Here is a 12,735-nt window from a genome sequence, read left to right as displayed (position 1 = left end):
CTCCCAACGCCCTCGAAGCGCACTCGACACCGTAGCTCAACCCCAGCCTCGGTCTGGTTACCCACAAAGAGCTGAAGCGCTTCGAGATCATTCAAATAGCCTTCTAAAGAAGTGCCTGACTTGCTCCAGACAAGACCTACAGCAACTCATCAACCGGTATCCGCGCTGCGACGCAATCTGGCCTTTCGGAGAAGCTGAAATTTGGCTTTCCCCTTCTTCCAACCACCCATTGTGTCGTCATCCCCCCAGCCTAATGATTTGAAGCTGAATTAACGACCCGCGAGAGATCGCTTGCTACCTTTTTTCACATTTTCCCTAGTGTTTCTTCCGCCCCCTTTGCAGCTACCCTCACCGGATTCTTGCAATCACTGCTTGCGCCAAGTTCCATTACGCGCGTGGACTTCTGTCACAAAGACGAGCCTTGATTATCATTTGAAACGTATCTTATTTGACTCTGATCACGATTTTGCTACGTTATCTCAGGAATACACTTTAAGCGTATGCTTAGCCCCCGCAAGAGTCAATAATTTATCGTGGTGTGTCATTGACTAACGCAAACTGGTTATAGTTTTGACGATGATGAATCCTTACCTCAGCTGGGCTATCCTGCTCGTGGTAGCAGGTGGCCTGGGCTGGTACTACAATGGCCCTGTCCCCAAAACTAAAGCCCCCATAAAACCCATCGTGGAAAAGGCCGAGAGCGCGGTGAGCGCGAAGAAACCCAAGAAGAAGACTAAGAAGTCTCCGGAACCCTCTCCTGCCCCCGCTAAGGCTGAGGAAAAGCCAGTGCAGACCCCCAAGATCGAGGAGGTCGAAGTGGCAGATGAGGAGATCGACAAGAAAGAGATGGCCAAGCGCTTTGCTGCTGTGAAGAACGGTGTTCCCCTTAAGGAAAGCAGCAAGGAAGGCAACAGTGGCAGCAAGGCTCAAAAGAAGAAGAACAAGAAGGGATCATCCAGCCAGCCCGCCAGCAACAACGAACGATCTGCCTCCCGTGTCTCCACTCGTACCTCATCCACCACCGGAGCCGAGGCGGATGATGACCTCTCTCCAGCTGGATCCCCCCAGGTTAATGCCAGTACCTCTGCTGCTGGATATGTTTCTGACATGCTCGAGGCTCCTGCCCCAGCAGCGTCGGTGCTCCGTGTGACGGGCTCTTTGGACTCGGACTCCCAGAAGAAGAAACAGAAACCCCAATCCTTCAAGCAGGTCGAAACCAAGAAGCAGCGCCAACAGCGACTGAAGAATGAAGCTCGCAAGCAGCAGGTTCAGGAAGCTGAGGAGGAGAGACGTAAACTGCTGGAGAAGCAGCTCCACACCGCTCGCGAATCTGAGCGCCGCGAAGCCGCCAAGTCAAAGCCGGCTACTCAACCTAATGCCTGGCAGACTCAGAGCGTGAACAAGGTTACCAACGGCAATGTTACCAACGGCATCCACAAGACCGCTCCGGGCCCTAAGGTTGACCTGTTGGACACATTTGAGCCTGAAAAGTCGTCCGCTGCCGCATCCTCCAAGGAATGGGACCAGGGCCTCCCATCCGAGGAGGAGCAGATGCGCATTCTCGGCGCAGAGAACGGGGAGGATCAGTGGACCACCGTGTCTAGCAAGAAGATCAAGAAGAAGGGCGGCAAAGCCGATGACAGCGAAGTCAGCGCTGTTGAAGACCAGCCCACCCCGGTCGCACCCGCACCTGCACCTGTTGAGCCCAAGGTGAAGATCACTCCTACCTACCTTCCTGATGTCCTCCGCTCCGGAAAGAAGGGACATCCTCTCGACTCCGATTGGGCTGCTTGAGCGGCCTTTTGAGCTTCTTGAAGAACTGAAAAGATACATGGTTGGGGTGTATCTTTTGGGCTTTTTTTCTCATGGAAATCTTTTCGATTTCACTGTATGTATTATTCATGGCTTCGGCGTTCGGGGTCTTTTATCACACTAAAAATGCACCGCGCAGCCGGCGAGGTGTCTGATTCCTTCTGCGACGTCAGCACAGGGAACATCAGCCTCAACCACCCAAATCCAAGAAAAGAAAACCCTCCTAAAAAAATAGAGCCGTGTAACATTTTCTTTTTCCTTTTACTTTTCTCATTTATGTACTGCTCGGATTCTCAAATTCTTCTTGTTTTGTTTTATAACACATTTTGTTATCTGATCGATAATTATGGACGAAAAGACGTTTGATCTATGACCGGATTCCGGGTTTTCCCAACAATACCATGCTTATTACTTATTATATCCTTTCCCGAATGATTTGTTTGTGGACTAGGCCTTCATTCCTTTGCTTGATCCAATGCCCCTGCGTTGAGGACCCGGCATTTTGCATGGATGACCACAGTGGAGGCCTTGAAGGGGAGCATGGATCAAGATCTGCAATGGTTCGTCTCCGCAACAGCCACCTGGCCTTTTCTTTGTGCCGGGATGGGCTGAGTTCGTTGTGTTTAATAATTACTTATTTACTTTTGAGTGTCGTGTTTATTGTTCCCTGGATCTGGGTTTTAATACGTTCTCCGCCTTTTTTTTTTGGCTGGATGTATTTGTTTTGGATCCATCATGGTTCTTAATCCGGGGAGGAATGGGCCATTTTGGGAATGACGATCAATATAGTCCCTGATATGTAGTGGGGATCCGTGTGGTATCTCATGTATGTTCGTACTTGGTAGTCTGGTAGGAAGTAGGCTGTATCACGAATGATCCACCATTGGGGGTTCGTCTGGGACGAAACACAAGGGTGGTTGCCAGCCCAAAGTTGCGACGGACTTTTAAAAATAGAATTGATTCTCTCGACGAAAGAACTATAATTGCAGGAGGAAGTGTGGGATCTTCTCGTTCTGCAAATGTCGTCAGAGAACCCCTTGAGATGGCTTGGCAACCATGCCCCATAGGGACTAGCAGCGAGTTCCGGTCATCGTGGCCTGAACTGCAGGGCCGACGTAAAGTCACGGGCAACGAACCAACGGATGCAACTTGTTGTTTTGTCCTCTTCTCTTTCGCTTCATTCGTTCTTTGGGTCTTCTCTGCTATTTACTCGTCCTTTCCCTCCCTTCTTCTCTTTCTCTTCTCCTCTCTCGGAAGTCTCGTCTATTCTGATTGTCACTTATTTTCATCCTCTACCAATTCTTTCTTTATTTCTTGTTTACCGACCCCTCGTGGCTAGCTCCCGAGGTTCCTATTCTCGGTACATCTCTCATACTCCTACTGGCTCGAATTTCCTCGTCCCATTAAACAACAACTTTCGCTATGGCGCAGATCCGCGGCACCGCGGGATACAATCTCGGCCACCAAAATCCCTTCGGGGGACCTGGTCGCGCAGATGCTACAAGTGACCCTAGCCCCTTGGATGCCATTCGGGAACAGACCAGCAAGATTGAGGATTGGTTGGACACGTTGGCAGACCCCGTTAAACCGTACGTGGTATCTCTGAAATGTTTCTCAATTCGTTCTGTTGTTCTCCCAGAGCGCGACAAGAGAGACGAACAATAGTCGGAATGATAGTGTTGGACTCACACCGCTAACACTGTGTCTTCTTCCGTCTACAGGTATCTCCCAGCCATTGGCCGTTTCCTGATCGTCGTCACTTTCATTGAGGACAGTCTGCGAATCATCACACAATGGAGCGACCAGCTTCTCTACCTGCGGGAGTACCGCAAAAGTAAGCTTACTCTCGCCACCCGCAGCAATGGTGATCATTGCTGCGCAGTGAGCCCTAGTGCCTCCAGTCTAACCATCTTCAGTTCCGTGGGGCATCACACACACCTTCCTCATCCTCAATGTGCTCGCTATGTCGATATGCTCATTCCTGGTCATTGCTCGTAAACATACTGAAATCGCCGTCGCCGGCCTGCTGGGTGTCGTTGTCACCCAGGGCCTCGGATATGGACTCATCTTCGATCTCAATTTCTTCCTGCGCAACCTGAGTGTTATTGGCGGTCTCCTCATGGTTCTCTCCGACTCATGGGTGCGCAAGAAGTTCGTCCCGGCTGGTCTGCCCCAGCTTGATGAGAAGGACCGCAAGATGTACGTTCAGTTCGCTGGTCGTGTCCTGCTCATCTTCCTCTTCGTCGGATTTGTGTTCTCCGGCCAGTGGAGCTTCTGGCGCATTCTGGTCAGTTTGTTTGGCCTCGTCGCATGCGTCATGGTCATTGTGGGATTCAAGGCTAAGTGGAGCGCTATCATCCTGGTGGTGTTGCTGAGTGTCTTCAACATTCTAGTCAACAACTTCTGGACCGTATGTATACCTTGAACGACGTTTGTGTAGCTAGTAACTAACGGCCTCCTAGCTCCACCCCCACCACCCCCACAAGGATTTCGCCAAGTACGATTTCTTCCAGATCTTGTCTATTGTGTAAGTTGCACCTAGACTTGCCTCGTAGCATTGTGAATCGCAGTCACTAACCATATTCTATAGCGGCGGTCTCTTACTTCTGGTCAACATGGGCCCCGGTCAACTAAGTATGGATGAGAAGAAGAAGGTCTACTAAACAGGACCCAATCGAAAGCGGAAAATGGTAGGCGAGAAAGGCAGAAAGACAGAAAGAAAATAAATTCCAAATGGGCCACTGAGTTGATGCGCATGTGTGCTACGTACTCATGACATGTTTCTTATGGGCTACCGAAAGCATCTCTATCTCTATCATTATATGATCCTTTTTTTTTCGTTCATCTTCTCAGCATTGGTCCGGAATCCGTTTCCCCACATGGAGTTCAATCATTGTGTACTGGCTATACGCTCGCGATATATTGGCTAAATCCCATCATTTGCACATTAACAATATACCTCAAATCTTACTCTTTTCTTTTCCAAATCACATGACGTAACCGGGTCTCTTTTAATTTCATTCTTATGACAGAGATGTCTCTGGAAATTTCAAGTTTGGACGGAGCATTCATGCTTACGGCCTATCAAGATACGGTTGAATAGTGCAAGACATTATATATGGCATATCGTGTATAACGACCAACAAAACCCCAGGGAAAACAAGTTGAATCGTGAAAAACGCACGCAATGAAAGAAACACGCAGTAATTGATATTAAAAGTTATTATACATGAACATGAGGATGGGGCTTCAGGACAATGCATATTTGAAAAGCCAAGGTCAAAGAACAATTCAGACAACGGAAAAAGAAAATGCCAGCTAGGGAGTGTAATCTGCACTGGTAATGAAAGGATGGATGGAATTCTGCAGGGATGGTATGTATGTATAGGTACTGCATGTTATGGAAACAACGGATAAAAACAACAGTCACGGAAAGTCTTCAATAATAACGTTCGTTTCTGGTGGTCCTGCCATGCACATAACAACGGACTTCCCTGGGGTAACTGGTTGCTCCAATGCATAGAGAATCGATGGGATGATAAGGAACGGAATGATCGCTTTTGTCTGCTGTAAACGCCGAGAAAAACCAGGTATCAAGGTGTATCGGAGTGTCTGAGATCAAAATTCGAGGAAGAAACAGAATCGAGGCTAGAAAGTTGCTCAAGGAATCGAATACTGCGGCTATATGTCCATGCTCCAGCGCCACGGTCGTATTTGCTCAAGATCACCTAATCCGACTTCTTCATGGTGATCGGAAATCTCTAAATGTAACAATTCAACTTTCTTGTCCTCCCGATGCAGGTTTGATAATGTCTTCGACACATGCGGCCGGAACAGTTTGCTACCATCATCGGCTTCCTTGGACATCGGCCGGGATATCGGTGTCTGCGGGGACTGTATCGAGACTCTGGGGGATTCTATGTCATCGGAGTCAATCGAAGCCAACGAAGACGAATCTGATCGCGACCGTAGAGACGAAGCTATGACAAAATTAGACTCATCACGCCCGTACGAAAGGGAAGAGGGTGATCTGTATTCGCGGCTATCCTTGGGCTCAGGCGTCTTCAGAGGTCGAGGATCATCGTCGTCATCGTCATCATCATCGTCGTCGAAGTGAGCGAAGGGAGGACGAACTCTGGCGGGTTTCTTTTCACCGTTCTGAGTAGATAAGGGTGGTAGTGGGGTTCGTTCGGAGGTTTTGTTGGTACTCTTTTCGCGGGTTAATGATGGGTCGATGGTATTACTCTTCTGAGTAGGGAAGCGATCTTTTCCGGCCATTACCCTAGCGCTAGGTACAGGTTGCAGCATCCATCGCGTCTCAGCCCTAGACTTGGGTCCACTGACGATAGGCGGATGAAGATCGTTGACTGGAGGCACCCGTGCAATATAGTATTTGCTAGGTTCGTGGGCATTCGCTTTCCCGCTACCTGATAGTCCAACCGAAGAGCCCTTCACCTCCATTTCTTCACCCCATAACGGCTCGTCTTCGCGCTGATATCGCATGCGGTTCCACCGTTCCTCAATCGGTTGCATCAGGCTGCTCTTGTCTTTCTTTTGCGATGCACGTACATCATGACAGGAGTTCGCCGAGATACCATCCGTATTCCAACTGTCCGTACGACGATGCGCAGACCGGTTGCCACCTCTTCTTGCCGGGGGGCCAGGGCCTAACGCAATTTCCTCGGCCCATCCGGGGTTGGTACTGAAGGCGGTTGGTTGAGGGAACGGCCGAGGTTGGTCGGCGATGATCTCTTCATTCTTCTCCTTTTCGCGACGGGATCGAGCGGCTTCGGCTTCTTTCATACGTTTTCGGCGATCGACTTTCTCGGCACATGGTGTACAGGTGGCATAATAGAAGACCGCCGATTGAGCGCCTCGCCACAGCCACATGGTTGGGCTGGGGAGGTTGGAGGGAGGTTGGGAGCGGTGAGGAAGGTTCGCAGGTCAACTGATAGCGACACTGGCCAAAATACTATGGCACTCACGAGAACAGATAGGCCCGAGGACACCGGTAAATATGTCTCGATGTTTGTCGTGTCGCTGACAGCAACATGAAGGGCGTATAGTCTGATAGCGGGCGGGGACGGGAAGGCAGCTAAAAACGGAGATCGCCCAGCGACCTACAACGTCGGAGAAAAGAACTAAAAGTAACACCAAAGTAACGGGGCAATCCAAAGGTTATACGTGGGACAGGCGACACCGAAAACAATTGGACGAATAGGACAAAGGACGAAGACAAACAAACCGCAAATAATAACAGACCAGACAAGGAAGAAGAGCGATAGCGAGAGGAGAAGGAGAGAGAGAGAGAGAGAGAGAGACAGAGAGTAGGGAAAGGAGGGTCAGGGGAATGAAAGTCGGAGCGAGAGAGAGAGAGATGGTTGGGCGATGTGCACTTGGCAGGGGCGGGGCGCGCGGCAGAGAAGAAACGGCGCTACCAGATTGTCTGGGAGGAGGTAAACTAATAGGTCTGTTGGTGTACTCCGTGGACGATCCCTCGTGGAGTAAGTATCGTTTATTTGTTCTACTTACTCCTTTTTGTTGTCTGTTCAGTCTTCTATCCCTCCACTTGGACGGGGGGATGAGATCGTGGCGGAGTGGAAAATAAGACCCCAAGGAAAGAAAAGACGAGTATAAGATTTTCAAACCCCTCACGCAACTCAGTTAATAATAAACAATTGGGCAGCGAAGCCAATTGCATACCAATCAATTGAAATTCTTGGTGAAACGGACGGTCCAATCTAGTTTTGACTAGTGGGAGTATTTGGCTGCCTACTTTACTTTTAGTCCTCACTGAGCGACTTCCGAAATTCTCGCCAAGCCCTAAACACGACAACGACGTTCAGTCAATCGAACCGCAACCTCATGTCATTCATTGCCCTGCTCCTCTAATCAGGTAGGAGTCGACTGCATTCTCTGCATAGGATGTCAGATTGGGTTCCACTCGCCCCAATCAACGTGCGGAAATTGCAAGTCACATACAGCGATATACATTGTTGAGATCCAGGATTCATCATCATCCACTTCCTGAGATTCCTGCGTTCGTAGTTGTCGAGGACGGATATTCCGTAGTCCTGAGAAAAAAAATGTAGAGCCGTGATTGCTGTCTCCCTTGTTTCTATCCCATCCCATCCCATCCCATACTGTCCTCCCTCTTCCTTTCCGTCTCCTCCCCCTTTTTCTCCTGATGTCACCAAGTAAAACCCCAGGAGCCGTAGCGCCAGTATTTTTGACCTAAGATCGCATTTTCTTTTTTTAAATAAAAAAAGCTGCCGTCCAGTCCGAGCCCCACCATGGTCGCAGAATACGCCACGATATCAATCCAAATCTGTATCACCGCTATGGAGAATGACCATAGCGGTGCCATTCCGCGTGACACGGTGCGCAAGAAGCGCACTGTACATGAGGCTCTGATGGACTGTTGCACCCTCAGCCACGAAGAAATATAAAAAAAAAATAAGATCTATCACAAACGGTCTAGTCCAGCCTAGCCACCATGCCACGTTTCGATCATCCAACGTTACTCTCATGCACAAGGGATGTGGTTCGTCCTTGAGCAAGAAAGCTCGCATCGTAACCGGTACAAAATCAGGGTTCATGCGTTCTTGGTACCCTTGACCACCTCGCCTTTAACCTTGGCCCAATCAATCTCACCATCGATCTTCTCGTCCACTTCGCCGCATACGACCACGTTATCGCCTCGGATCAGGTACAGACCGTGCTCGATCTGAGAGCTTGGCTCGGGGTCATCGGGGGTGCGAATGATTCGTTCGATGGTATCCAGGAGAACCAGGTTAGTCAACTGATCCGTAGAAAGTAGCGTCCCGAGGAGAGTCCGCCCGTCAACGGTCAGAACCAGGACTTTTTCTATTACGGAACGGCGCGTTAGCACGGTCCTGCATAATGCTGGGATCCACCGGTCACTGGATCACTTACTATTAATATATGAGTGGAGAGACATGATGACGCGCTATAGAATTCCCTGTCATGAACAGGTGGGAACGGTGTGCGTACTCGTGCGCGAATAGGTCTGAACCGGGCTGGAGCTCTGGTAAGGCGATGAGAGCTTGCGGGAGCTATTGTTCACGACCCGAGACCGCCGGAAAAGGGGAGTCGATAGAACGTAGTCAGGAGTCAAAGAAGAGATTGTCTCCAATTAGTTTCTGGGGGGTTGAAGTCTATCGAATTGTGACGCTCTATCGCTGTGCAGAACCAGTGGTGGACGCGTGTAGGGAATTCGGGCTGCTGCTCTCCGGCCTCGTTGAATTTTGCTGTCAGAAGCCCATTTAAAGTAAGATCAAGATGACATGCTATCCGAGGCGATATGTCGAATTATGGTGAACCAGCACAGCAGTGGTCGCAACAATGAGTTTGTTCTTTCTCCTCCGGCCAGACACTTCGATATGATTAGTCTATCACGTGATAACCCATGACCCTCTATTTTTATTCAATAGCTCGGATGACGTCGAAATGGGCTGCCCCTCATGTCCATATGTTTTTTACTTGAAAGTTGTTGGGGAAAAAAAGGGATAACTAAAATATAATAATAAACGTTCATTTAGTAAAAAATGTACGTGTCTAGTTGTACATGAAAGAAGAGCAAGTAAAAGGAAGAAGCTTTCGTTGTATTGCCTATTGGCTATCCCGATAACAAATGCAACTTGAAGTCACAAAACGGTTTGATAAGCCTCGATGTTGCTTGTTATCTACAACAATATCCTAGCCACTCAGTGCGCTCAAATCCAATGGCACGCTGCTGCCTCGCCCAGCACGGTATCGTCTGGGGCCTCCTACAAAAGGCCGCGGCTTGGGGAGTAAACCTTCGCTCTGGAACTTGAACCGAACGTCTTCTACCCGAATTAACCCCTGCACTGCTGAGCTTAGAGGACTCGACCCTGATGACGGCCCGCCGTTGCTCAGGGTGTACGCGCTCGGGTCTAGTGTAGATCGATCCGGGAGTTGACTAGCTAGAGGCTCGTGCGATAACGGGCGTGATGGTGGCTGACTCGGAGGAGCACTCGGAGGAGCACTTGGAGGGGCGCTTGGGGGAGCACTCGGAGGAGGTGGAGGGGGTGCTGAAGGGGCGGATGAAGCGGGTGGGGGCGGGGGCGGGGCGGATGGTGTCTGCTGACTATGCCCAAAAGCGTTTCTCGCAGCTTGAACAGCTATTGATGCAGCAGCGGTTCCGTTAGGTGGCTGCGGTGCTGAGGCTGCAGGAGGCGGCGGCGGTGGTGGTGGTGGAGGGGTAGATCGCGCAGGCGCTGGGGGAGGTGGCCGGGCTGTAGGTGGAGGTGGAGGTGGAGGTGGCGCAGCTGGAATTGTAGAAGGGGGTGCAGGAGGAGGAGGAGGAGCTGGGGTTGATGGTTTTCTAGAGGATACGGGAGGTGGTGGAGGCGGCTTTGCTGAGCCTGGCAACGGTGGTGGTGCACGAGGTGGTGGAGCATCTGACGCCGACCTGGCCGATGCATTTGAGACAGTAGATGATGGCCGCGAAGCGGGCCTTGGGGGAGGCTTCTTCAGACCAGCAACCAATGGGTTAACAGGAGGCGCGGGAGGAGACTCTGAAGAAGGCAGCGGGGGAGGACGAGCTCCTGGAGGCTTCGGAGCAGGCGACACGGGAGGCTTCGGTGCCGACGAGCCCTGTGATTCTGATCGATATGGCGAATCTCGATTGGCTCCAGTATCAACTCCTCCTCGGCTGCGTAGCTTGGGCATGCCTCCGGCAAAGAGACCTCCCAGCTGGGGAGCTGCTGGTAAAGCCGCGCTACTGTCCCCCCCTGAACCAGCTCCGCTATCACTTCGTAGTCTGTTCGCTGCTTGCCCAGGTACCGGTGGTGCCGAACCCGGGGGCTTCGGCATGCTTGGAACGGGCGGTGCATCTGCTATCGGAGGACCAGACGACTTCGCTCCTCCCCCGGCAATCTGGGGCGCTGATCTGTCATTGGTTACAGTCTTCTTAAGTCGTGCGCCTTTATGGATATCCGAGAGAAGGGCACCCTGCCAAAAGATTAGTCTTCTGTCAGGTATAGCTTCGAACATATAGTCTTACGCGGCCCTTCGCTTCTGCGCCTGATGGCCTACTCGGGAGAGCTCCTGGAGGGGGAGGGGGAGGGGGTCCTCCCATGCCACCGGGCGGCGGCGGCGGCGGTGGTGGAGGAGGCATTTTGTTGATGGTAAAGGTAGAATATAAGATTGAACTTTGAGAGAAAGAGGGGTAATTATTGATCACGGGAAAAAGCGATCGCGAGGGATCAATCCGCCGGTATCGAGGGGACCATCTGACGTTTCTTTCAGGGAGAAAGATGACGTCCGTTGGAATGGGGAGAAGAAGGAGTGGTGTCGATGTAGCCTGATGGAGCAAAGCGAATGGGATCAGTTAAGTTGCCCAATAGTGGAGAGTCCGTCCGGAGTTAGTGGCGGTGCTGCGGCGGCAGTAAGACTCCGCCTTGTGTCGCAAATGGCATATTGCCTGTCCTCGTATCCGTACTCAATACCCTGGAAAGCAACGCCAAAAAGTACTTTCACTGCTTAACATGAAAGGCATTACTTTAAGGGGTCAAAGAGCCTCTATATATCAACCCCTGATATGTCAATTCTGCCGCTCCTCCGCATCCCCGGCACCCCGGTCACGAACCCACTTCACGCGATCTTTTGCATCAACAAGCCCATTCATCTCTAACAGAGACGTGGGGTTATGGAAGGCCAGGAAGAATCTAAAAAGCAATTGGGCTACTACACAGATTATACCTTCCCGATTTGCGTCAAACACGTCCGAGACAACTATTCCCCGAGATCTAGAAGATGCCTTGCGACAGATTACACATGATTCAGCCGAGCTCCGACAATTGGATTCTGTGCCCTCCAACGAAGCAATTTTGGGACTCCTTCAAAGATGTGAAAAAATCGCAGAAGCCCTTGTACACCAAGAGCAGGACACAACAAAAAAAGGCGATAATGAGATCTCTAACCTGCTTGACTTAGAAGAAAAGAGCGCTACGAAAAAACTCACCAAATCACCTAAAATTGCGGACCCGCGACTAGCCAATGCTCTCTCCGAGATCACTTACGAGCTTCTGACGGATGAGAAGGTGTTTATTTCCCCCGAGGCACTGGCCTGCTACACCAAGATTCAGAGTTTACTCAAGCGTGCGGAGCATTTCCCGGAGATCTTTCATCTATATGCGCACAAGCCGGTCCCGGAGGAGAATAGCTCCCCTGTAAAATTCCACAAGGCGAATCCCAAAGACATCAACAGTGCTATTCCCACCGAACTCGCCAACATGGCTCTAGATGTCGCTATCGAGCAGCGGAACCTGTCTCTCGTTCTTGCGATCATTGATAATACATTTTGCGCTCCCGCGTTTGCCCGCGCGAAGGTCTTTAAGAAAGCAGCCGTGCCTCTAGGTGGGCTGGCTGCTGCACCGGCTGCTTGCTATGCCATTGCATCCTGGGCTGCGACACTCCAGAATACCATGGATCCCAGCACAGCTACAGGCATTGCGTTCGCTGCAAGTCTTGCATACGTGGGAGGTGTATCGTCGGTGGGTATCTTGGCTATCACCACGGCCAATGATCAGATGGAGCGGGTAACATGGTTGCCTGGTGTCCCATTGCGGCATCGCTGGCTCCGGGAAGAGGAACGAGCTGCTTTGGACAGAGTTGCACTTCAATGGGGTTTTAAGGACATCTATATGCGTGGCGAGGAAGAGGGAGAGGAGTGGGAAAACTTACGGGAGTTTATTGGCATGAGAGGAATGATTCTAGACAAGACGGACTTAATGCCTGGTATGCAATGAGCATCCCACGGCCGTAAAATTGTACGATCTCATCCCCTTTTGTATTTATAGATAGATTGCCGTTTAGCAATGGCTAATGCAAGTATGAAAGCCTTATATACTACGGTCGATAGTCGACGCCAGAACT

General features: G+C 50.7%; 5 protein-coding genes across 5 annotated transcripts; 3 read left to right on the top strand and 2 right to left on the bottom strand.

Moving 5' to 3' along the window:
- Positions 1-576: 576 nt before the first annotated feature.
- Positions 577-1,794, top strand: AO090038000243 (uncharacterized protein; the record flags this gene model as incomplete). Its single annotated transcript, XM_001825139.1, has 1 exon — positions 577-1,794. The coding sequence occupies one exon, from the start codon at positions 577-579 to the stop codon at positions 1,792-1,794; it is 1,218 nt and encodes a 405-aa protein (XP_001825191.1).
- A 1,440-nt stretch (positions 1,795-3,234) lies between these two features.
- AO090038000244 (protein ERV29) lies at positions 3,235-4,475 on the top strand (the record flags this gene model as incomplete). The annotated part of the gene is made up of 5 exons (XM_001825140.3): positions 3,235-3,401; positions 3,534-3,646; positions 3,729-4,222; positions 4,275-4,339; positions 4,403-4,475. The coding sequence occupies 5 exons, from the start codon at positions 3,235-3,237 to the stop codon at positions 4,473-4,475; spliced, it is 912 nt and encodes a 303-aa protein (XP_001825192.1).
- A 1,018-nt stretch (positions 4,476-5,493) lies between these two features.
- Positions 5,494-6,702, bottom strand: AO090038000245 (uncharacterized protein; the record flags this gene model as incomplete). Its single annotated transcript, XM_023238376.1, has 1 exon — positions 5,494-6,702. The coding sequence occupies one exon, from the start codon at positions 6,700-6,702 to the stop codon at positions 5,494-5,496; it is 1,209 nt and encodes a 402-aa protein (XP_023093057.1).
- A 2,829-nt stretch (positions 6,703-9,531) lies between these two features.
- On the bottom strand, positions 9,532-10,975 carry AO090038000247 (putative proline-rich, actin-associated protein Vrp1; the record flags this gene model as incomplete). The annotated part of the gene is made up of 2 exons (XM_001825142.3): positions 9,532-10,809; positions 10,862-10,975. 2 exons carry the CDS (start codon positions 10,973-10,975, stop codon positions 9,532-9,534), a joined length of 1,392 nt encoding a protein of 463 aa, XP_001825194.1.
- A 370-nt stretch (positions 10,976-11,345) lies between these two features.
- AO090038000248 (uncharacterized protein) lies at positions 11,346-12,608 on the top strand (the record flags this gene model as incomplete). The annotated part of the gene is made up of 1 exon (XM_023238375.1): positions 11,346-12,608. The coding sequence occupies one exon, from the start codon at positions 11,346-11,348 to the stop codon at positions 12,606-12,608; it is 1,263 nt and encodes a 420-aa protein (XP_023093058.1).
- Between the last annotated feature and the right edge of the window lie 127 nt (positions 12,609-12,735).

The sequence above is a fragment of the Aspergillus oryzae genome, chromosome 6, assembly GCF_000184455.2.
Source record: "Aspergillus oryzae RIB40 DNA, chromosome 6".
Lineage (NCBI taxonomy): Eukaryota > Fungi > Ascomycota > Eurotiomycetes > Eurotiales > Aspergillaceae > Aspergillus > Aspergillus oryzae.
Note: the sequence above shows the minus strand (reverse complement) of the source record. Positions and strands in the feature narration are given on the sequence as shown.